The sequence below is a fragment of the Astyanax mexicanus genome, chromosome 1 (assembly GCF_023375975.1).
Source record: "Astyanax mexicanus isolate ESR-SI-001 chromosome 1, AstMex3_surface, whole genome shotgun sequence".
NCBI classification, from domain to species: Eukaryota; Metazoa; Chordata; class Actinopteri; order Characiformes; family Acestrorhamphidae; genus Astyanax; species Astyanax mexicanus.
Window position 1 is genome coordinate 124533935 of NC_064408.1, and position 26610 is coordinate 124560544.

A 26610-nucleotide genomic window follows, 5' to 3' on the forward strand; every position below is an offset into this window, starting at 1 on the left:
TCAAGCCACCACAGACAGACTTGGACACTTGCAACTCAGCCGTCATGAGTTACATCAACTCATGTATTGACAATGTCACTTCTGTCAAGCGTCTGAAGATCTTTCCTAATCATAAACCATGGATGAATGCAGAGGTTCGCCTACTGCTAAAGGCACGTGACGCTGCTTTCAGAAGGGGTGATGCAGAGGCCTACAGCCTAACCAGGGCAAACCTGAGAAAAGTTATTAGGAAAGCCAAACACACCTACAAATTGTCTGTTGAAGAGCACTTTCACAACTCTTGACCCTCGTTGCATGTGGAAGGGCATTCAGACAATCACGGACTATAGACCTACCCCCCTGACCCTCCCCAGCCAACATTGTTTCTTTACCCGATGAGCTTAACCAATTCTATGCTCGTTTTGACCAGAGGAACGACCAACACGGCACATGGAGGGGACTGCCTCACAATGGAAGCCCCCTCACACTCTCCTCAGTGGATGTGTGTGCAGTGCTGAGCAAAGTACATGCACACAATGCAGCCGGCCCAGATGGTATACCGGGGCGTGTCCTTAGGGCATGTGCTGGTCAGCTAGCACAGATCTTCACTGACCTCTTCAATTGGTCACTGGCCCAGGCTACTTTTCCTGCATGCTGGAAGGAATTCACAATCATACCGGTGCCAAAGCACTCATCTGCAGCATGTCTGAACGACTTCCGCCCCGTAGAAACTAGTTGTCAGTCACCTAAAGGCGGAGCACCCACCATCTCTAGACCCCCACCAGTTTGCATACCGCGCAAACAGGTCGACTGAGGATGCTATTTCCACTGCTCTTCACTCTGCCCTTACTTACCTGGATGAAAGGAAGACCTACATCTGCATGCTGTTCATAGACTTCAGCTCTGCTTTTAACACAGTCATCCCCACTAGGCTTGCCGAGAGGAAAGCCCTGATACAGGAGCATCCGGACCTGAACCAGCCAGTTAGGTCCAGCTTCATTCCAACCACCATCACTCTGCTAAACTCCACACCTCACTAATAACTCTAGCACTCATACTGCACTCACTGGACTATCAGCACTGCCCCACATACCACACTAAACACTAAACAGTCAGTATCACATTAATTTACTATCATCATTAGCTTTGGTAATAACACATTCTATACATATGTATATGTATGTATATTTGTAGGTGTATGTGTGTGTGTGTATATGTACATTTATTATATATATTTAATTCATTTTATTAATATTTAGAATTTATTCATGAATATATTATATAGCATACCTTTAATATTAATTGCATATTGCACTTATTTTCTTGCACTATTGCTACTATTTGCACTTCTGGTTGATGCTTACCGGAATTTGTTGCTGGGTACTTGTACTGATCAGTGACAATAAAGTTGAATCTAAATCTGAATCATCATCCTATGCATTTTGCAGTAAAATATCACAAAGAAAGTAAAATATTTATATATAAAAAGTGTTTTTCAGGTACAAAGTTACATATTTACTATTTACATAAACAGCATGCAGTTTTTCTGGTGTTGCAAATAATAAATAATTATGGGAAGTAAACGTTTTACTTCCCATATGGTCCATTTGCATTAGATACTTTTCAAACTTTTAAGTATAATTTGCATTTTTCCTCAAGTGAAAGTATAAAGTCCATGCTCCAAAGGATATTTAAAGTACATACTAAACCAGAACTAAAAAAACAAATGTACACAATGTAACAGACACATGTAGCATGGTTTGGACTTTGGTCTAGATGTTCAGGTGTGAAAAAGTAAACCAAAGGTAAAACTAAACCAATGATTGTTTAATATGGGGTTAGTCAGGGTAAAAAGTAAGCTACTGTGTGAAAGCTTTGTTCATATGTAGTAGCACAGTTTGTCCAGCAGGGGCACACAAACACATATAACAGTTGTTATGGCTATTTAAAAATGAGCATTTATGATACAGTTGAGCAGCAGAACCAACGAGAAATTCCTAGCTAGATTTATGAACTTAGCTTTTTTGACTTAGCTATTAGGACTAAAATGCAGACTCAATAAAACGTAATAAAGACTAAACAACTGTATAGCCTATAACATTTTTACTATAGTAAAAAATATCATTACTTACTGATTGAGGACAAGTCCTAAATGGTGAAGATTAGTTCAGTAAAGCTAGCCTAGTTTTTTTTTATTTTGAGTTGGTTGTAATAAATAGCTTAAGTCACACTCTGGACATAGATTATTATCATAAAGGGTAGAATCAAATGAACTGATCAACTGGGGATGTATGAGATTTTACCACAGTAGGCCATGCAGCATCATGTGGAGATGATTCAGGCAAAAAAGTCAAATTTTCTAAAGTATTTTATTTTCAGCGATTATTTTATGAAGGTGACGATATGATATAAAACATTCAATTCAATATACACCTCTGGAAAAAAAATAAGAGAGCACTTGATGAGTTTCTTTGAATTTACCAAATTGAAAAACTCTGGAATATAATCAAGAGGGAGATGGATGATCACAAGCCATCAATCCAAGCTGAACTGCTGCTGAACTGAAAGTTATCCAAAAGCAGTGTTTAAGACTGGTGGAGGAGAAAATGCCAAGATGCATGAAAACTGTCATTAAAAACCAAGGTTTTTCCAACAAATATTGATTTCTGAAGCTTTGTGAATATGAACTTGTTTTCTTTGCATTATTTGAGGTCTGAAAGCTCTGCATCTTTTTGTTATTTCAGCCATTTCACACTTTCTGTAAATAAATGCTCTAAATAACAATGTTTTTATTTGGAATTTGGGAGAAATGTTTTCCGTAGTTTATAGAATAAAGCAACAATGTCCATTTTACTCAAACATATACCTAGAAATAGCAAAATCAGAGAAACTGAATTAGAAACTTAAGTGGTCTCTTAATTTTTTTCCAGAGCTGTATGTAAAATATAGAGTATTTAATATATAAAGTACAGGATAAAGCAGAGATGTCAAACATGAAATAAAAGCAAAGAGATAAGCAAGGTTGTGCTTACCATATGTCTGATCCCAAACAGAACCTGTCTGTAACAGTCCAGGTTTGTCCTTAACGACACAACTGTAAATGAAGGTAACGTTTGCAGGCTGAAGCATGGCCTAGAGGAAGGCAACGATGACCATAGTGCTTTTCTCACAATGATGCACTCCTTCTTAAAGGCAGTGGGACAAAATGTATTTCAGTGTGTCATAGACTTGTCTTGTAGTAAGCAATATCTCACCAAGAGGTACAGTACAAAAAAAAACGCCCCTGAAAGCCTAACTCTATAAATAAAGGGCAATCAGGGAAGCACTTTTATGCCCTCTTGTGCAAAGATGAGAGTGAGTGTCGAATCAGACCACATATTAAAGCTGACCAGACAAAACACAAAATATATTGGGTTCATACTATCTGCAGTCAAATAAATATCTAAAGTTCCTTTGTCCAAGCTTTTTCTAATTTTGGGATGTAATTATTATGTAGCTTACAATGGAATTCAGATTATCATTCCAATCAAATCTTCTTTGTTTGGATATTTCTTCTTGTATGAGTTCATTGTATTTTATGACTATGACTTCTGGAACATACGCAAAAACACACAAAATCAGTGTCCACATGTGTAAGAAATCCTATTCTTTATTAATATTTCAAAATCACACTGTCCCTTGTCTTCACCTCACACTTTCTTACTGTGTCTCTATTTGCAGGGGGAGGGGAAGTCTACTGCAGAATGAGTCGAGGTGTAGACTGTGTGAGCAACTTTCCAAAGATCCAGTCTCTATAACCTGTGGACACAGTTTCTGCAGACTGTGCATCAACAGATACTGGGACGAAACTTGCCAGACTGGAGATTTCAGCTGTCCCTCCTGCAGAAAGAGATCTAAAACACGTCCTGCTCTACATCCACACACAGATGAGTCTCTAAAAACGGACTCTAACCAACAAGAGGATGTCCTTCACAGAGTTTTACAGAAACACAAAATCTGTATGAAGAACAGGTACGAGAGTTTATTTGAAGGAATCAAAACACAAGAGAACAGAACCCTCCTGAACAGGATTTACACACAGCTCTACATCATAGAGGGAGAGAGTGAAGGGGTTAATGAAGAACATGAGATTATAAAGATCGAGAAGACTTCAAACAAATACTTACAGGAAACCCCAATCAACTGCTTAGACATCTTTAGACCTGTAAAAGATCCTGAAGAAGAAATGGAAGGAATGAACGAAACAGCTGTGATGGTTAATAACATCAGACAAAATGAAAGGAAAGAAGATAAAGAACCAAAAGAGCTTAGAACTGTTCTGACTAAAGGCATCGCTGGCATCGGAAAAACAGTCTCTGTACAGAAGTTCATTCTGGACTGGGCAGAGGGAACAGCCAATCAGGATGTAGATTTCATGTTTGTGCTTCCATTCCGAGAGCTGAACCTGATTAAAGATGAGCAGTACAGTCTTTACACACTTCTCTGCACTTTTCATCCTGAGATCAAAGACCTGGGCTCTAGGATTTGTGATGAGCGCAAAGTTGTGTTTATCTTTGATGGTCTGGATGAAAGCAGAATTCCACTGAATTTTTCACAGTGTGAGAAAGTGTCTGACATCACTGCAACATCATCAGTGGGTGTGTTAATGACAAACCTTCTCAAAGGAGAGTTACTGCCCTCTGCTCACATCTGGATTACCTCCCGACCAGCAGCAGCCAATCAGATTCCTCCTCAGTATATCAACCGTGTTACAGAAATTCAGGGGTTTAATGACCCACAGAAGGAGGAGTACTTCAGGAAGAGAATCAGTGACCAAGACCAAGCCCAGAAAATCATCTCCCACATTAAGACAGCGAGGAGTCTCCACATCATGTGCCACATTCCCGTCTTCTGCTGGATCTCAGCCACTGTGCTTCAGCGAATCATGAAACAGAGTAATACAGAAATCCCTAAAACCCTGACTGAGATGTACTCCCACTTTCTGATCACTCAGACCAACAGGAAGAATGAGAAGTATGAAGAGAATCTAAACTTGGATCCAGTGAAATTGCTGGAATCTAACAGAACCATGCTTCTGAAACTGGCAAAACTGGCTTTTAAGCAGCTGATGAAGGGGAACGTGATGTTCTATGAAGAGGACCTGAGAGAGTGCAGTATTGATCTCACAGAGGCCTCAGTGTATTCTGGGATCTGCACTGAGATCTTTAGGGAGGAATGTGTGCTTTATCAAAGGAAGGTCTACAGCTTTGTACATCTGAGCTTTCAGGAGTTCCTGGCTGCTTTCTATGTGTTTCACTGCTACCTGAGCAAGAACATGAAGGACCTGGGGGTTTTTAAACCACAGAACAGAAAATGGGATGAAAATGTCTCACTGCATGTGCTCCTGATGAGAGCAGTGAGCAAAGCCTCAGGGAGTCAGAATGGACATCTGGATCTTTTCCTCCGTTTCCTGCTGGGCATCTCTCTTGACTCCAGTCAGAAGATCCTACAGGGCCTCCTGATCCACACAGAGAGCACCTCACAGAGCATCAAGCAAACAGTGACACACATCAAATACCTAATCTCAACAGAAGATCTTAATACTGACAGATCTATAAACCTGTTCCTCTGTCTGACTGAAATGAATGACCAGGATTTACCCAGAGAGATTCAGAAATACATAAATTCAGATGAAAGTTTAAAAAAGAATCTGTCTGCTCTGGAGTGTTTAGCTCTGTCCTACATGCTGCAGACCTCAGAGGAGGTGCTGGAAGAGCTGGACCTGAAGAAATACAGCACATCAAGAATTGCTTATATGAAACTGTTTCCAGCTGTGAACAACTGCAGAAAGGCTCTGTGAGTATCTAAATGTATATAATGGCTGTTAATGTTTTAGCAATAATGACTGAAGGCACAGAGAAACCAACTTTCTGCAGAGTCCATCACTACAGACCTTCAAACTTCATGTATCTTTAGATTAGCTTAAAAACAGTGCATAGAAACAAATGGGTTTCCATGGTCAAACAGCTCCATCCAAGCTTCACATCACCAGTCACAGGGCAACATCATATAGGTAGCTACAAAATTACCATAAAAAGGTATCTGTGAACTTACAATTACCAGAGTGACACAGTGACTGGAATCGTTCATTTTGTGTGTCATTGACACAAACAAGTAAAGCTCTGCTCAACTTAATGAAAATGAACAGTGATATGCGTTGTTGACTAACAATAAATGATTCGTCCCATAAATGACATTATGGAAAATGTTAGGATTATGAACAGAATAAATTAACCACATCAGGGGCGTTGCCTGGGTATGTACATGTGTGTGTGTATATATATATATATATATATATATATATATATATATATATATATATATATATATATATATATATAAGGGGTGTAAAGGGTTCACAAATAAAGGAACAGATATATTCCATCAGCAAGTCCATTCCTCAGTAAAGTATGTAAAACTGCAACAAATTATTAAAAGAAATATTAATAATTATTAGTCCTAAGGGGCATACACAATTAATTCTCATAGAATAGCTTATATATCCTGTATGTTTTTGCATATTTTTGCTTCTCCTAACCTGTTCTTTCTTTAGATCAATCCAGTCCTGATTAGTTCAGTTCATTTTAGTCCTGTCCACATTTCCTCTCTCCAGCTCAACCATCTTTTCTACCACTTTTAAATAATAAATCACACAACAATTAGGGCTGGGCGTGTCACGTCTTAGCCCTGTCTCATGTCTCTCTGTGTGTCCCACGTGACCTGTGCCCCTGTGTTCTGTTTCAGTACTTTTCCACCTGTGTCAATTTGTAGCTCCGCCCTCTAGCCCCAGGTGTTTCCACCTCCCTTTTGTGCTATAAAGCCTTCCTTTGTCTCTTGTCCTTCGTCAGTCTTTGCACTAACCCCTGTTGTTTGTCTCTCTGTGTCTCTTTGTGATTTCAGCCTTAGCCCTAGCCCTAGTTCCTTGTTTACATCTTCTTGTTTCTTGTTCCCTTTCATTCCCTGCTTAGTTTATTTATCCCTGTCTAGTTTAGCCTCTTGTTAGTTTTCCTTGTATATATATCCCTGCCTTGTTTAGTATTGTATTTATTCAGTCCCTCGTTTGTTTCTTTGTTTATTTACTCCCAGTTTATTTTGCTATTTATTATCTCTTGTTGGTTTGGTTTATGTTCTCTGGTTTCTCTCGTTTGTTTTGGTTTTTGGTTATTTGTTTATCTAGTTTAATTTATTTAGTTCACTCCCTTGATCCTTGTATATATCTCCCTGTTTTATGTTTAAGTGTTTACTTGTTTCTCGTTTCCTGGTTTATTTATATTTATTTATTTATTAAATTATTAATTTCTCACCCTACCTGCACTTGTGTCCGCCTCCTCGTCTCCCTGCCTGGGTCATCCGTGACAGGGCGACTTTCTGTTACACTTAAAGGTTTCTTTTTACTCATAAATGACAGAATAAGGGAGTTATGGCCAAGCTCACTAGCAGGCTCAGAGCCTTGTGGACAGACACTAGGATGTCCACATCTTGCCAGGTGGGTACAAGGTACTCAGACAGCTTTTAAATTTATTTTAAAAATTCATTATACATCCACACAGGTCCGGAACCCCCCCACATGTTTGGCCCTTAAAACAAGTACAAGGAGACAAATATATAAACTCCAAATAAAAATCAGACCCTTTACATTATTTATCTGTTTAAATTAAATTGCAATAGCACTTGGATTTTTAATAAAATTATATTTAATCAAAGGATCCCCCTCCCCGAATGCAGGCAACTACATAAAGAAAAATACAAGAGTATATCACAGTGTTCATTTTGACAGGTGATTTTGATATAGTTTTAGTCTTAGTCTTTTGACTAAAATGTATAATAGTTTTAGTTACATTTTAATCTATCAGAGTGACCTGTGATGAGTGACCTACCAAGTGAACCTGTAATGGAGGTGGGATGAATAAAGTCAAGTTTCTGAAATGATACACTTCTACTGCAGTACAGATTTATACTAACATTACTGGCTTTCAGTAGACTAGACTTACATTACTTAACAAGTGTATTTAAAACTCATCCAGTTCAGTAACAGCAATGTTTAGCTCTGTTCAAATACAGCTACACAGATTATATAATCTTCTGTATTTAGTAAAATATCCAGCACAACAGACTCTCTATCTGTTAAAAACTAAAAACACAAAGTAATCACTGTATAAACAGAGACAGAGGAGAATTCTGAACACAGGGTTTTCTAACAGGAACAGTGAGGGTTAGCAAAAAAGACGGAAAGTGCTTCTTTTCTGTGTTTACTAACCCATCACTCGTGCTAAAGTTAACGTTAATTTACAGGAAAAGTGAATTAACACGGCTAACGTGCGTTACCCATTAGTTTATTAGAATGCGTGTGGCGAGTGGTACTTGGCTGAGCAGGCAGTTCAGCGCGCTGCCTGATCGCGTGCTGTGCCTGTTTGCGACGCTACTTAAACAGGAAATAGAAATTAAAGTTTATCGAATCCTATCGCCCCGGCTAATCATAGTCATCGAGGAAAATATATATTGTGATAAACATCGATATCGTTTTATCGCCCAGCACTAACAACAATACACAAACCTTAACTCTAACCCTGAACTATTAAAATAAGTTTATTTTGCAACATTCACTCCTTTCCTTAAAATTAACTACTTTTGCAACATTCTTTCTATACTTTTCCCAGCTTGCTTAAACATTGTCACACTATTGAGTAAGTTGCTGTATAGTTGCTCAAAACATATAATTACATTTAAAAATAATTTGGATTTGCCTGGAATCCCTTTATTTACTCAGGACATGTGGTCTTACTGCAGTCTTACTGTGAAGTACAAATGAACAGAAGTCAGGTTTCTCAACCCTGTTCCTGCTTATTCCTACTGTTCTGCATATTCTAGAGCTTTCTCTGCTTTAAAGGCACTTAATGAAGTAAGTGGTTGTATAATGTGTCTAATACACTGCTGGATGATTGATTTATGGTCCATAGGGGGCTGAGGGATTTTAACATGTAAACTCAATAAAAAAGATTGTTTATTAGCTGATCAGTTGGATCCGGTGGAAAACATAAAATTTTAGGGCAGAGACCAGGGTTAAGAAACTGCTTTAAACTACCAACATAAAGTATTGTACTAAATTCTGGCTATCCACGACATCCAGCTTCTAGTTAACTAGTTAGATAAAAATTAATTTTCTTTCATTAGAGCTTACAGTAAGCCCTGCAATCTGAAATTAATAAACACAATTTAAAAATAAAATAGTTGGCTGATCAGGTACATCAGGGCAGGTTAAACATTACATTCATATATATATATATATATATTTATTTTTCTCAAATCTTGACTACCTATCTGGCTAATTCGAGTTAAGCTAACTGACTCACAAGCTGTTTTTTTATTAATCACACAGTGTGTTTGATCTCTGTGTTTTGATTTGTGTCTTTTTAACCAGCTATCAAAAACATTGTCATCACAGTTTACATGGTTAGACACCGTTACCGTTCTTATAAAAAAATCCCCGTAAATCCATATGTGTTTTAACATCAGCTTCAGCTGGACCCTGCTGCCTGAACTCACAAAACCCTGAAATATCCTCTGCAAAACCAGCATGCTGATTGGCTGTTTGTCCTGAAAGGCGAAACTTTATCCCTGAATCGGCTTTGAGGCCTGATCTGATGTCTACTGAACATTTTTAGAAGAAGCTGAAACATGCAGTCTGGAGATGTTCCCTTCAAACCAGAGACAGCTGGAACAGTTAGGGAGACCTCCAATATATGTGTGGCCATTGCAGAAACCTTACTGAGAGATACAGAAATCACTTGCTTGTCCCAATAGGTTGTGCAACAAAATATTACGTTTACTTAATTACTTTTTTAAATGATGCTGTTGAATCACAATTCAAAAGCAATGTCTGGTTGTCATAAATTGATTTTCAGTAAACCTTCATTTTTGGCAGTTTAAGGTTATTTAATTACCATTATGTTTTTATTTACAGACAGGCAACAACAATTTTATCTGTTTCATGATCATGCTCATGTGTTTCTCACATGACAATAATAAGAAAATGACTCTTGGATAATTTTTTCAATAAATCTTAGACCATTTACCAGCAACTTGGACATAGTTTTAACTAAACTCTGGTTACTCTTCTTGTTTAGACTTGCTGGCTGTGATCTCACCATGGAACACTGTGAAACTATCTGCTGTGCTCTGAAATCAGAAAGCTCCACGCTAAAAGAGCTGGACCTCAGTAACAATAACCTGCAGGATTCAGGAGTGGAGCTGCTCTCTGCTGGACTGAAAAGCTCACACTGTAAACTGGAGACACTCAGGTCAGTACCTCCCATTATATATTGCTGAATGGTAAACTAGTAAAAAATGGTTTACCAGTTCAAAAAACAGTTTAACTAGAAAGAATGATTTATTATTAGTTATTAATATTACTTTCAATCTTGCTCTTAAAAATAACTCAGTTTACTGTAATGTGATATGCAAATTGAAAAAAGCACATACTGCACGATATCTGTTTGTGTATATACAGTGCTGTGAAAAAGTATTTGCCCCCCTACATATTTCTTTTGTTTTTTCTTTTTTGTGATACTGATGTTTTTCTGAATGTCAAACAAACTTTAATGTCAGACAAATATAATCTGAGTAAATACAAAAAGCACTTTTAAATGTTAATTCTATGTATTAAAGGAAAAAAACAATTCAAACCAATCTAGCCCTGTGTGAAAAAGTGTTTGCCCCTTAAAACCAATAACTCGGTTTTGTCACATTTAAGCGGCAACAACTGCAATCAAGCTTTACTGATAACTGGCAGTGAGTCTTTCACATCTCTGTGGAGGAATTTTGTTTTACTCTTCTTTACAGAATTGTTTTACTTCAGACATATTTTGGGGGTTTTCCAGCATAAACGTCCTGTTTAATCATCCACAGCATCTCATTCTGACTTCGACTAGGCCACTCCAAAACCTTAATTTTATTTTTTTGAAGCCATTCAGTGGTGAACTTGTTTATCTGCTTTGGATCATTGTCCTGCTGCAGAACCCAAGTACACCTGAGTTTGAGGTCATAAACAGATTCATATTCAATTCTCCTTCAGGATTGTCTGGTAAACAGAAGAATTCCTGGTTCCTGGTTACAGCACGTTATCCAAACCCTGAAGCAGCAAAGCAGCCCCAGATTATCACACTACCACCACCATGTTTTACTTTCAGTATGATGGTCTTTTTCTAAAATTATGTGATAGTTTTACAACAGATGTGATGGGACACATACCTTCCAAAAAGCTCCACTTTTGGCACATCAGTACAAAGAATATTTACCCAAAGTTGTGGCGATCATCAAGATGCTTTTTGGTAAATGTGAGATGCCTTGTAATTTTTTGTGCCTTGTAATTCTCCTATGGAGACCATTTTTGAACAGTCTCTTTCTTATTATTGAGTTAACACTGACCTTAACTGATGACCTGCAGTTCATTAAATGTTGTTCTGGGTTAGTTTGTGACCTCCTGGATGAGTTGTCCATGCCCTTTTGGAATAATTTTGGTCGTTTGGTTTCGCTGGGAAGGTTCACCAGTGCTCCATTACATTATGTGTTGATTTTTGCGATCGTTTATCTGCTTCATGTTGTCAGAAAAGTTCTATTTAAGTGATTTCTTGATTCTACAGGTCTGGCAGTAATAGGATTACATTTACATTTACAATTACATTTAATAAAGGGGGGGGGGCAAACACTTTTTCACATAGGGCCAGACTGGTTTGGATAGTTATTTTTATATGAAATCGTCATGTAAAAAGTGATTTGTATATTTACTCGGGTAATATTTGTCTGATATAAAATTTAGTTTGACAATCTTAAAAAAAAAAAATTTAAGGTTGCAACACATCCAAAGAAGATAGGACATGGGAAACAAAAGCCTGAAAAAAATGTGGAAAGTTGGACATGGAGTGGCCTGCCCCTCATCTGTCCAAAAAAGAGACCAGATTCGTGGGATTTTTCCTTCCCCCGGCTCCGCAAGTGGTGAAGCACTGTCTTCCACTTTTCCCCGACTTCATGACAGAGCTGATGTCGTCTTGGGCTAAACCGCTATCAACCCACACCACGGTGCCTAGTTACGCACAGTTTCTCGAGCTGGAAGGGTCAGAGGAGGCGGGGCTGCTAAACCCCCCTTCGATGGAGCCTTTGCTGGCAGCGTACCTGACTCGGTCTCATACTCAGGGAGTCGCGGGACCAGCTGTGCTTCCCAAGCACTGCCGGTTCTCCTTCTCCCAGCTAGACAAGATTTACCGCGCGCAGGCAGGCACGGCCAGAGCGATGAGTTCAGTCACTCTCCTGCAGACTTACCAGGCAATGTGTCTAGCCAAACTCGGAGACCAGCTACCCGCGGACAGCCCACAAACAGCTCTGCTAAATGAGGTTATAATTGCCTCAGATTACATCCTGCGTATGTCTCGCTGCGCAGCTCTTTCGCTGGGCTGAGGAATGGTGTCAACTGTTGTGGCACAGTGCCACTTGTGGCTAACACTGTGTAACATGCCAGACAGAGACCGGGCGACTTATTTGGACAAGCCGTTCTCCTCGGCAGGTCTGTTTGGCCAGTCACTCGAAGCCATTCAAGCCAAGTTCGAGCTGAGGAAAAAGCAGACGGAGGCTTTGCGATCTATTCTGGCAAGACGGGAGATGAAGCAGACGCCGCAGTTGACTGCCCGCAAACCAGCAGTGCCGCTTCCTCCGATGAAGAGGCCCGCTGCTACGGTTACTGTGGGGAATCCCCAGCCTAAGCAGCAGCAGCAGCCCAAACACACTCCACGCCACTCAGCCTGGAGCAAAGGTCCTCCAGAGGTTACACATACATTATGTGTTGTACCGAGTGAATCGACTGAAAGGGAGCATTAGGTTATGAATATAACCCCTGTTCCCTGAAGGAGAGGAACAAGGTACAACACAGGTTGCCCCGCTTCGCTGTTAGCTCAGTGAAGAGCAGCATCTTGAACTGAGGAGTGATGCTGGTGACGTGGGGTTATATGCAGGGGGCGGGCCCTCCTGCACTCGTCACTATGCATCATCTGCCTTTTAGGCGTGATTAAAGGTGTCTTCAGCCAGACACGCAAGGGCGTGATATCCCATACATTATGTGTTGTACCTCGTTCCTCTCCTTCAGGTTATATTCATAAACTAACGTTTTCTGCCTCTTAAATGCACAGATTTCTCCAGATTCTCTCAATCTTTGGATGACATTGTGGACTGTAGATGATGAAGTCCCTAAATTCCTTGCAGCTGCACATAGATAAACATTGTTCCTCTACTATTAGACAATTTGCTAATGCAGTTGTTCACAAAGTTCTGAACCTTTCCCCATCCTTGCTCGTGAATGACGTGGATGAGTCTTTCACGGATGCTTCTTTTTACCCAATCATAACACTCACCTGTTTACCTGTTCAATGTTCCAAACAGGTTTTTTTTTGAGGACATTTGATGTCTCAGGCAGCCTTGTATTAAAAATGTACATCTTACCTGATGCAAAGAAAAAAAAAGTGTCCTGTGGTCTGACAACACCAAATTTCTAATTAAGCAAAAGAGAAAAGAACTGTCCAGATACTTCAAGTTCAAGTAGTTTTATTGTCAATACTGCATATGTACAGGACATATAGAGGTTTCTTCTACCCAAAGTTACGGCAAACAAAACAAGCAATTGTTGACTAAAGTACAATTAAATAAAATGATAAATTATTTAAGAATGATTGAGAATTAGACACTAAATTTACAGTTTATGTGCTCAAATGTACAATACAACAAGGTTACCGATGTAGACATACATGAGGGTAAAAATATCCAAGACAACATATGCTGCCATTCAAGGGACATCTTTTTCAGGAATGTCCTTACTTCAGCAAGACGATGCCGAGCCACATTCTGCACGTTAAAAAAAGCATGCCTTAACAGTAAAAGAGTATGGATACTAGACTGGCCTGCCTCCCATTGAAAATGTGTGGCACAAGCAAGAATGGCAAAGAATTCCAGATACAAAGCTTTAACAATTATTGTTCTCAGTTCACAATTGCTAATTGAGTGTTTCTAATGTAACACAGTGATAAACATGGCCCTGTCCTAACTTCTTTGGAACATGTTACATCAAACTTAAAATGAGTGAATATTTGCTAAAAAACAAAAATATGTATTATAAAATATCTTGTCTTTGTAGTGTATTTGTTTTTATTTATGTCTTACATAACATTTCAATTTCATTGGAACTGTTGTTGTATAAAATCTCTCCAATAAAAGTTTCTCATTTAAATTTTTGGCTTCTATTCTTACTCTGCAGACTAGTTAGCTGTAATCTTGGTCAAAAGACGTGTGCAAATCTAGAATCAGTTTTAAACCTGGAAAGCTCCTGCCTGAAAAATCTGGACCTCAGTTACAATGACCTGCAGGATTCAGGAGTTGATTTGCTCTGTGCTGGATTACAGAGTTCACGCTGTCATCTGGAGACACTCAGGTTAGTATTACTGTTAAATTGTTACTGAAATAATACTAGTAATATATTACTAGTAATAGACTGTTTACTGGTTTATTTTCATTACGGCATTACGTTCATTTTTACCCTAATACTGCTATGCCTTTTAAACTTAAATTCAAGGATTCAAGGAGATTTTATTGTCATTCGCATCACATGTGTTACATGAGGAACGAAATTGTGATCTCACAATCTAGTTTACACCCAATTGTAGATAAAGTAGATAAATATAGATAAAATAAAATAAAAATAAGAACACAATAAAAGGTGGCAGCAACATGAAGTACAGAGCGCAAGTTTGCTATAGCAGCATGATAGTGTGAATTAAGAGCATACAGTGTCTCGGTGCAGTTTAAAGTGACAGTGTTTGTAAACAGTAATTGTCCTTGTAAAGTGTCAGTGCAGACTGTTGTTTAGGTGGAGTTTAAGAGTCTTACAACTTCTGTAATGAAGCTGTTTCTGAGTCTGGTTGTTTTGCACTTGATGCTCCGCAGCCTCCGGCCTGAGGGGAGCAGGACAAAAAGTGCGTGTGCTGGGTGGGTAGGATCCTTCCTGATGCAGGTGGCCCTTTTCCTGCATCTGGAGGTGTAGATGTCCGTGGTGCTGAGGAAGCTGCAGCAATCTTCTGTGCAGCTTCACCACCCTCTGCAGAGCTTTCCTGTCTGCAGCAGAGTAGCTTCCATGCCACACATAGATGCTGGAGCACACAACGCTCTCCACCACACATCTATAGAAGGAGATGAGGACTGTGCTCCTGAGTATATATACACCTGTAATTCACTATTGTACTTAATATCCCTCCTTTTTGTGAAATTTGTTGCCACTCTCCAGACTAGCTAGATGTAAAAAATCTTAAAAATCTGGGATCAGTTTTAAATCTCGGAAGCTCCACCCTAAAATAGATGGACCTCAGTTACACTGACCTGCAGGATTCAGGAAGTGAGCTGCTCTCTGCTGGACTGAAGAGTTCTCACTGTAAACTGCACATTCTCAGGCTCAATTCATTACTTAATGGTCAACACTGCAATTTCTATGATAAATATAACTTGACCCTGGTTAATGAGTACCGCACACATTTCACACTATAGAGAAGTGCAGCAGCAACATTGGCAAGGAAAAACTCACTCGTATTAAAAGAAAGAAAAACAAAAAAGACCAAGAAAGACTGTGGATGGCCAAGCTGCTTTGTAAAAAGACAAATAAAGACTGTAGATGGCCAAGCTGCATTCACTGTGATATTTTTGTTTAATACAAATTTTTTAAACCATATGTATTGTTTGTTGCTTTTTACAAATATGTGCTACTTTGTATTGGTCTATCACTTAAAATCTCAATGAAAGTTTGTTGTAAGGTAACATAATGTGAAAAGGTTCAAGAGTTATGAATACTTTGGAAGCCACTGTATGTTAGTCACTTGAACGGTGTACTCCCATCACTGGCATGGGAAATTGATGCTAGATCCATATATCTCATGATCTGTTGCAGAACGCATGAAAACATTTTAAGAAAATGATTTGTAGTGCATTTTCTCCCCTAAATCACATTAGATCGTCATTGTTTTCCATGAACTCTGTACTCTGTTTACTCTTCTTGTGCAGACTAGCTGGCTGTGATCTCACCATGAAACAATGTGAAACTATCTGCTGTACTATGAAGTCAGAAAGCTTCACTCTAAAAGAGCTGGACCTCAGTAACAATGACCTGCAGGATTCAGGAGTGGAGCTGCTCTTTGATGGACTACAGAGTTCCCACTGGATACTGGGTACACTTAGGTCAGTCCCAACTGTAATTCATTACTGAATTAAATGAGTAGTGAGTGTACTGGTTCAAATTCTTCCTATATGGTATGTTTATTACCCTGAGTCTATCTTGAAAAAAAAAAACACAGAACCAAATTTAATTTGTTAATTTCTGTAAGTGGTTCTTTCTCATGACCATGAAGTAACAATAACTACTAAATAAGAGGAATTGTGTTAAATGGCTACAGACTACGCTTGCCCATGAACCCCTGGATCTGCAGCCTTATCTAAAGGGAATAACATTAATTACCAAAAGCTAAACTAAACAAGTAAGTTTTCAGTCTAGACTTATAGATTGAGACTGTGTCTGATTCCCGAACATATTCGGGGAGATTATTCCAGAGTTGAGGCGCTTTATAAGAGCTCCTCTGAATTTTAGGAACTACTAGGAAACCAGCACCCTGAGATCTAAGTAATCGCGGTGGTTCTGCCTGCAGCATTTTGAGCTAGCTGAAATTTGTTTAAGTTACTGCCGGAACACCCAGACAGAAGCGCATTACAATAATGTAGCCTTGAGGTAATGAAGGCATGTACTAATTTTTCTGCGCCATGCAGTGATAGGGTGTTTCTTAGTTTGGCAATATTACGGAGGTGTAGAAAAGCTGTTTTAGTAAAATTAGATATGTGTTTATCGAATGCTAGATCTGAATCTATAATAACGCCAAGGTTTTTAGCTGCTGAACCAGGGTGTGACGGAGAAGTTGGCCAGATTTAGCATTAAGTCTGATCATTTATTTCTAGCAGCTTTGGGGCCTAATAGGAGAACTTCTGTTTTATCACTATTTAATAGGAGGAAGTTGTGCGACATCCATGATTCATAATTTATCCTCACAAACTGATAACGATCGGTTAAGTATGATTTATACCATGATAAAGCAGTTGCAGTCACATCGACCATGTTCTCTAATCTTTCTGGAAGGATATTATGATCTATTGTATCAAAGGCTGCACTCAGATCGAGAAGTACCAGTAGGGAAACATAGCCTTGGTCGGCGGCTATAAGCAGATCATTCTCTCTAGTTCTAGCTGTGGAAGTGGGTTAAAGACTTCCAACCTAATTCCTTAAAGTCCACTTCATGGAACACCACAGTAAAGTCCACTTTGACTTTACTGTAATCTTTGTTTACCCTCACTCTCCAGGCTAGCTATGTGTAATCTTGGGGTAAAGGCATGTGAAAATCTGGCATCAGTTGTAAGCCTGGAAAGTTCCTGCCTGAAAGAGCTGGACCTCAGTAACAACAACCTTCAGGATTCAGGAGTGGAGCTGCTCTCTGCTGGACTGAAGAGTTCACATTGTGAACTGCAGATTCTCAGGTAAGTACCTCTCTCAATTCATTACTAAAGGATAAATATGTTTGAACCAGTTTAATGTCACACTTTTATAAAGCAGTACTACTGATATTGTTGGACTTTGATGAATTCTTTAATAATTTTCATTTAAATTTCCCACCGTATACAAACTCTTAAACTCTATACACCAGACAAGAACAACGCCGTGACCAACACCTTTCTAGGTGCATTTTGATCTTTTAAAATCTCTACTAAGCATATAGCAGCATCTTATAGGTCTATAATAACAGATTTTAGCACCTGTTTTGTTTCTGTCTATACTTTATCATTCTTCTTTCACCCTGTTCCTCAATGGTCAATACCCAGATGACCACCACAGTGCAGTTATTAGCTTTCATCAGTGGTCACTGGAACATGTAGACTTTCGTAACACAGTCATAATAATATGTGTGAGTGGTGGTATTGCTGAAGCTTTTAATACATTTTTCTCTGAATGTGTAATCTAAAGAGCATTTAATGTGCTTATAGAATTTACAGTTTGCTGTAGAATCAAATGATAAACATAAACCTAAATATATAGTTATTTAAACTTACTTTCTGCTGTCTGAATTCTAAATGCAATGTAATATAATTTTCCTTTCTCTCAACTTGCCTCTCTGATTTCCCTCTTTCTCTGCAGATTATCTGGTTGTATGGTCTCAGAGAAAGGCTGTTCTTCTTTGGCTGCAGCTCTAAGTTCAAATCCCTCCCACCTGAAGGAACTGGACCTGACCTTCAACCACCCAGGAGAATCAGGACAACAGCTGTTCTCTGCTAGACTAGAAGATCCAGGCTACACGGTCAGGTATGAACAACTGTTCTGATGTGTGTGTTTGTGGGTGTTGGTAAAAGTGGAGGATCATGTGTTATTGGTCTGGTTGTGCACAACCTGTTGAAAGTTAGCAAGCAGCTCCCCTCAATCTTACATGTAGTTCTTATATTGAACATGGTATAAAAACAACCTCCATATTTTTCAGTTAAGGAAAATTGGAAAATATGAAAATCTGACAAATTTGCCAAATCTGACAAATTTTATAAATGGCATTTTATATGTGTAAACATCTTGAAAATTGTATTTATTAAAACAGTAATTCAAATAGCCAAGTGAATTAACTTAACTACCCTGCACTAGTGAAAAGTGTTTGTACACAAATCTGTTTGGAGGCATTTTCCAATATGGCTTGGTCACAACAATCTGGAGCCGTCATGAAATCATCTGATGAGCAGGACTGATAGAACTCAAACACATAAATGGGCCTACTAAAAAAAAAAACTTAACAAGAGACTAGGTGTGAGAATGTCTGTCTAAAATACATTTTTATAAACATATAAACATTAAAATGTAAGAATGCTTAAAACACTGTGAAAACTGTGTCGAACTCAGAAGCAAAAACTGAAGCTTAGAAAATTCACAAAGACACAAAAATAAAAACACAGACTGTCTAAATCCAAACTGAAATAGCTTTCTAATAACTGCAAAGAATAATAAAGTAACTAAGTATATTTAAAAATATATATTTTTCTCTTTTGAATTTGCAACATACAATTTGTCCTTTTTATTTTTTACATTTTGATTGCAGTTTAAATTTTTTGGCACAAAATTCATTCCATAGACTCTTCTGAACCTGTGGACTCATGAGCTGTGCAATTAAGTGTAAATGTTAGAGTCTGCAGCATTTGGAGCCAATTTTGCTTTTCCCTGGACAAAAAAATTATATCGGTAATTATCGCAATAAGAAATGTTTCAGTAACGGTGATATTCTTTTTGTGCTATATCGATATGTATTTTTTACAGAATTTTTAACAGACAGACGTTTTGTACTGACGTCAGTTCGAGCTGAACACAATAGGTCTCCTAACCTCCCAGATAAGACACTTTTTCTTTACTGAAATTCCCACAAGTGCCTAAAACATTTGCACAGTACTGTATATTTAAAGTATTATATAGTTTTTGTGAGAGGAGGCTTCAAAGAACTAAATACAATTTTCAGACAGTTGTAGGTACAGATTTCCATTGCAGGGATGTTTAGCAGTTTTTCGGAGGGCTTCAAAGTATTTATATCGATATCAAAATGATATCACATCAACCGAAATTAAGGAATATATTGTGATATAAATTTTGGCCATATCATCCAGCACTAGCTCTAATCATGTTGCCCAGCATGCAATTGAATTGCTCAACATTGCCATAACCCATGGGATGATAGCTTGTATTTCTTGCCTTTTTACCCCAAGAATCTGCAGTAACTCTTGAATCAGGTGGTTCTCAAAATTTGAACCTTAGTCTGAGTGAATGTGCTCCAGGAATCTAAACACACAGAAGAATCTGTGCCATAGTTGCAAGTGTGGCGGGGAGCAAGCGGTAGGACTTAATAAAAATAATTAATTTACCTAAACTATGTAAATACCTTAGTTACCCTTACACCAGTGCAGCCAACTACGCCACTTTGGGAATTGCACCCAAAGAAATTTAACACTTCAGGTTCGTGGGTACCAGAAAGTACAAGGACAAGGATTTCAACTAACCAAAAGGATTTTATTAATCAAAATAGGCTTATAAAAAAATAAGATAATAGATAGATAGATAGATAGATAGATAGATAGACAGATAGATAGATACACACAGCTGCAAAACAGAGAAAATTTTAATATTAATATCACCAGAACCACTCAATACTCAAAAACACATTAAAATCAACAACAGGTCATTTGAGTCAAGAAATTACAAAGAAGCTAATTATTTTAATTGTTGTAGGGCTGAAGCTCACCAGGTGGGGGCCAAAATTTAACTAAAAAAATATCAAAATCACAACAAAAGTCACCCGTGCAACAAAAATAAATCAAATCCCAACCAGTAAAGCAAAGTGAAAATAATACTTAAATCTCCCCTCCTGGATCCCTCATGCACCTACTCCACAACTACCAAATAAAATCAGAAATATAAAAAGGACCACAATACAATGGCTCAAAATACAGTTTAGATTGGGTTAACTATTGCACACAGCAAACAATTTACAGATGAAGCATCAGTGCACAAAAATAACAATGCATACACCACAGGTGTAATATAGTTGCACTGATAGTAGACGGAGTTTTATAAACAAATAGTAAGTAAGTAAGAGTAGAGCTTTTCAGCTATAAAACAGTGTGCATGAGCACAAGCTGCAGTCCGATAATTCAGCACAGAATGATATAGGTTTCCACCACAGTTATCAACACACTTAAGAGCATAAAAGTGTCTTAGAGCTTCATTAAAACTTCTCTGGAGGCAAAACGGCAGCTTATTTCACCGTTACAGGATGCTATGTTCATGCAACAGCCAGTAGTCACACCAGATCGGCTGGACCCGCTAAATTAAAAACACAGAGGGCATAAATATGAAGTTTAAACCCATTTTACTACCCCCTGATTAGATAAGCGGTTCGTATACTTACAGAGCTGATGAAAATGCCGTCAGGCAGCGTTACAATTGGTCAGACGCCAACAATTCCCACTGAGGAGTTAAACTGAAACCAAAACAAACAGTAACTCACGGGTACAGCGCTATACTACCAAATTACGCTGCATATACGGAGCATTTACCTGAGAACTGGGATAAGCCAGACTCGAGTGCAGTTTCAGAGGATGAGGCAGCAACAAAACGCTCTAAATAAAACAAATAAATTAACTAAACGCTGACTTACACGTGCGTTTCTCCCTCACACACAAAGCCAAACATACCTCTGAGCCACGCGGTGAAGCGGAAGGGGGAGGGGGGAACCCAAGGCAGACGCTGCAGCATGCAAAAAGAAGCCCTTTTATAGGAGCACCAAATAACTAACTCAAATCAACCACCCGGTAATCATAATTCTAAATACTTAAATTAATACTACCAAACATTAACAAAAAAAAGGTACCCCCAAGTAATTATTATTACTATTATTATTATTATTATTATTATTATTATTATTATTATAAATAATTAGTCCTGCCACACAAGCTACTTATCTGGCTGACCGGTCATTGCAGACAAAAGAATGAGACATTTTAGTAAAATGGTCTGTAACCACCAAGACGTTCACACTCTTACCACAAGAGTCTTTTGCACTCCAAAAATCTATACAGACCAGTTCTATTTGTCATGAAGTTCTCACACTATCGACTGGAGCATTGCCTTCGGGCTCTGGGGTCTTACTCACTACACAGCCTTTACAGTGCTTGACATATTTCTGTATGTCTTGTTCCATGTCAACCCAAAAGAATCTCTGCCTTGTCAAGTAGAGTGTTCTGCTCTGTCTTTGGCATAGGTGTCAAGTAACAAAGTAGAAATATTTGTTACCTTATTTAAGTAGAAATTTTGGGTATCTATACTTAAGTGGATTCATTTTTTATTTAGATGACTTTACTTCTACTCCTTCCTTTTTTACGCATTTATCAGTATTTTCTACTCCTTACATTTTTAAAAATAGGCTCATTACTCATATTTCATTCTGGCAACATAAAAAAACAAACAGATAAATTGCTTCATCAGGAAAGCTTGTGGTTGAATAACAAGTATAAACATATAGGGTAAGTGTACCCATTAAGCCCATGAACCCTTTAAGCCCACTTTCAACTTTGATGTCAATTTACAAACAAAGGAAAACATATATTTTAGCATCCATTAATTTATCCAATCAAATGGTTTGTTACTTCCATAACATTTTTTATTGCATACAAATCACATTTTCCATTGTTGAGTTAGCCCCGCCCAAGTGTATACAGTCTCGGGACCCCTGACAAGAAGACACTGCAAAACTTTGGTGTTTTGAGACCTGTCAGGAATCAGCAATTTTCAGCTATTTTCAGCCACATCTTTGGTAAGTACATTAATATAATGTCAAATTAGAGCTAAATGTACCAATTTTGATATGTAATTAAATAGTATTTTGCCGTATTATACTATTTTTCTTCAAATGGAAATATGAGTTTATGAGCTAGCAAACATAGCTAACGCTAATGCTAACACCCCTAGCCCTGTTAATGCTACACTTCCACAATAATTAAGGTTGTCAGCTACAAATAGTAAGCATTTTGTTATACATTTAACATTGATATTTAGACAAATGCATCATAAATTGTTCTGTGAAGCCGATTAATTTAATAAATTAGCTTTTTTTTACAGGTGGGCTTAAATGGTACATCCTATCAAAATGCAAGCAGACTGCAGCGAGCACATGTTAATATGCAATAACAAAAACTTTATATTTCTGAATGTGGGCATAGTAGTATCTGCTGTAATGTTTGATGCAAACTATATTTAAGCTTCATGCATGGATTTGTGAGCATATCTTACATTTTGAAAGGAAATCATTGTCTTTTTTCAGCGTTCTTCTCTGCGGAACTATTTAAGCCCAGTATGCTCCATTTAAGCCCACCTCATGTATTTCAACAGGGAATTTGCTCTAGTACAAGTTAAATACATTTTTCTGTTCAAAAGTAACAGTTCACTGTGTGACTTTAAATTACTGATCTACTTTAATAGATAGATAGATAGATAGATAGATAGATAGATAGATAGATAGATAGATAGATAGATAGATAGATAGACAGACAGACAGAAATCTTATGAATATAGATGTCTTTTTTTGTTTTCAGCAAGGAAATGTCGACAAAGAGAAAGAACTACAGCACCTGTCCAAAAATGGTAGAGGCATGTCGCCTTTACCATGATGGAACAATAAAGAACTTGTCCGTGCTAGCAAAACAATGTGGCGTGGACTGAAAATCTTTGAGGGAAAGAGTGAAGGCCAAGGTCAGAGTTGAGGCTCATCAGGGATGGGAGACCTTCCTCAGTTCAGTGGTAGAGAGGGAAATTTCTGAGAGTCTTCAGGTAGGCTGTGAACAAGGGCTAGAGTGCACAAAACAGGTTAAGTCTAATATGAAAGGACAAAATGGACGATGTGATCTTAAAGTGCCTTACACTACTGTTTCTAACTTTTTACAATCTCTGCAGGTCCTCTGTGACTGGGGTTGGGGCCTTACCCGTGCTGACCTTTTAGATCTTGTTGAAGACTACATTCTGGATAATGACCTTCAGAGCCCATTTACTAATGGGAGGCCAGGACGCAAATGGTTTAAACGTTTCATGCGAGATCATCCTGAGCTTACCATTCGCAAATCGGAACAGTTTTCTGTGGCTAGATGGGAGGCCTCAGCTAATGCTGACATATTGAACCACTGGTTCGAGCTTCTCAAAAGGGAAATGGATCTTGCTGGTGTCACAGCAAAGCCTCAAAACATTTACAATGTTGATGAGACAGGGTTTGTGACTGATGCATCTTCAGGATACGTCCTGGCTCAAAGAGGTTCACAGAATGTGTACCAGAGTACAGGAGGAAGTGGTAAGGAGCAGGTAACCGTCTGTATCACTGGGAATGCTGCTGGCCTCATTCTGCCACCAATGATTGTGTACAAAGGTAAACATCTGTACAGTTCTTGGTGTGAAGGTGGACCAGATCGTGCACGCTTCGCAGTTACCGACCATGGCTGGATGGAAAAGATTGTCTTTTTAGATTACTTTACAAATCTCTTCCTACCAGATCTTTCAGATCTGACCTCACCTCGTCTTTTAATATTTGATGGCCATACCTCACATGTGTCCCTGAGTCTTGCAGTGAAGGCAAAAGAAAATAATGTAGTGCTACTTCGTCTCCCCTCTCACCTGACACATGATTTGCAGCCTTTGGATAAAGCTGTGTTTGGAGAAGTGAAGAAGCAGTGGCGAACAAAACTTCGTTGCCATGCAAGGGTCAGCAGGGACAAAATTAGGAAGGAGGATTTTCCTCTAAAACTGAAAGGTGCGCTGGATGCTGGCTTAAAGTCTAAAAACATCATCAGCGGGTTCGAAAGTACAGGGATTTATCCATTAAACCTAAGGCGTGCACTTGAGGGCGTGAAGACCAACACACCATTCGCAGCAGAACATACTTCCAACACAACTGAAGAATCTCCAACCATCCCACTGACCACACTTCCAGATGTGCCTCCAGCTATGCCATTACCTGTGCTTGCAGCATCAACAAACGAATCGACAACAATCAATCCTCCACTTCTGACAGTGGGTGATGAGTCAGCCTCTCAGATCATCCTAAGTGTTGAAATGATACCGGGCTCTAACATATTGAGCATCACCAACATCGAAGTGTCAGACCACCAGACTGCGTCATCCTCTAACCCAGGCACGTCCTCAAATGCTTCTCCCACCTCAAACACTGGAATAAAGGAATATTTTCTGAAACGCATCATGCCAAAGGAAAAAGTTCCGGCAAACAAAAAAAAGAGAATCACAAACCTGAAGTATGGAGAGTCTCTTACCTCAGAGCAGGCTTTAGAAAGATTAAATGAGGCTGAAAGAAAGAAAGTGAACAAACAAAAACAGGAAAAGAAGAAAATAAAAGGAGCCAACCACAACAAGGAAGACGGTAAGACTGACGAGAACCCTGATATCCATTATGGGCAAGAGGCCAATACAAGTGATGCAGAAGACTTTGCAGTAGAATGTGACATGTACTACGCTGTGATGTTTACTAAGCCTGCAGCATACTATATAGCACGTGTCCTGAATGAGACCACTCCACCAGAAGGTGAGACTTCATATGTTATGAAGTTTCTTGACCGTGGCCCAAATAACACCTACAATCTGCCTTCAAGGGATAAGGTTGAAGATGTTGAACGGAAGCTCATTCTTTGCAGGGCAAACCTGGAGGGAGCTGGCCCATTCTACCTGAGCAACCACATTGAGGTGGAGACAAAACTTAAAGTTATCAAATCTATTTATTGAATTGCATGAAACAAGCTCAGATAAAATAGAGTAAATGGGGCAAAATGTCAATAAGGCTACATTGGAGATTTTTAGACAATTCTGCTTCTAAACTGGTTTTCATTACAACCTTTTTTTTATTAGACTAAAACAGAAACTGAATGAAATGTTTCATTGTTGTTGTGTACTGCACTGTTTGTCATTTGTTCAGATGATCTTTATTACAAAGAGATTAAAAAAAACATTCACTGTTATCTAATAAATATACTGTTGTTTATTTTTAATTGAATTGCCTGAAATGGAACTAAAATAAATTATTCATTGTTCCATCTTGTGTACTGAACTGTTTGTCATGTCATGTTCAAATGATGATCTTGTTCAAAAGGGATTAAAACAAAAACATTTTCACTGTTATTGATTAAATATATTGCTGTTCACTTAAAAAAAATCATTAAACAAGTTTATTTGATCAAAAAATTATGTTATGGGCTTATTTGGAACACACATGGGCTTAAATGGTACTATGGTACCAATTAAGCCCATGCCAGACTTTTGACATTTTCCCTAAAATTTCTTAATTTTGTATTTTGAAATGTACATCAACTAATTAATAAATATTCAAACGAGAGATACATATTGCCCTTTAACAAATTATGTCACTTACAAATCATGTCAATATCTCGAAAAAATTGCAAAACTTAGATATTGGTGGGCTTAATGGCTACACTTACCCTACATATATATATATACATATAAACATATTCAGACCCTCTTTTGGATTGTATTTGATCTATCCTACCTGTCCGTCACGTCAAACTCCAGCAAGAACAAAACAGATGCATGTAGCTTTATGGAAGGTGCTCGACAGGAAAGGAGTGAGATGTCACGCTCTGAACTGAGACCCATGAGAAAGTTTGTAGCAAGGAAGACCCCAATTATGTGTCTCCAGCTGCAGCAAGTGGCTTTGGAATGGTTGGAACAACCCTTTCGGAAAAGTAAACTGAATGTTTCCTTCAGTCAGTAATGGACAAGATATTGTAGTAACCTAGTGATGCACTAAAGAATTTGAAATGTTTGCTGTGGCTTGGTACTTGCCTATACATGCCTATACATGCTTGCTAGATCTAGGCTATGATTCAGGGTTGAAATCTTGCAAGCAAAAGCTAATCCCAGGATTTCTCTCCAATTGCCTGGCTGGC

At 38.4% G+C, this 26610-nt stretch overlaps 2 protein-coding genes and 1 long non-coding RNA gene across 14 annotated transcripts in view; 2 read left to right on the plus strand and 1 right to left on the minus strand.

The window, feature by feature from the left end:
• LOC111197140 (NLR family CARD domain-containing protein 3-like) overlaps positions 1 to 5818 on the plus strand; it is an 84489-nt gene extending 78671 nt beyond the window's left edge. Inside the window, exon 4 of the mRNA XM_049468406.1 lies at positions 3700 to 5818. Within this exon, the coding sequence (XP_049324363.1) occupies positions 3700 to 5818 (2119 nt within the window). The remainder of the gene's footprint in view (positions 1 to 3699) is intronic.
• The window catches only part of LOC125784790 (uncharacterized), a 255427-nt gene that overhangs the window by 193512 nt on the left and 35305 nt on the right, over positions 1 to 26610 (minus strand). The window lies entirely within an intron of this gene.
• LOC125780488 (NACHT, LRR and PYD domains-containing protein 12-like) overlaps positions 1 to 26610 on the plus strand; it is a 543312-nt gene that overhangs the window by 193438 nt on the left and 323264 nt on the right. For 2 of the 12 annotated variants that reach the window (XM_049468296.1, XM_049468295.1), the window contains exon 9: positions 17443 to 17616. The exons of 8 other annotated variants lie outside the window; for them this stretch is intronic. In XM_049468296.1, the coding sequence (XP_049324253.1) occupies positions 17443 to 17616 (174 nt within the window). Of the gene's footprint in view, positions 1 to 17442; positions 17617 to 18271; positions 18437 to 26610 lie in introns of all 12 variants that reach the window. 2 more of the 12 variants (XM_049468298.1, XM_049468306.1) reach the window with 1 other exon arrangement.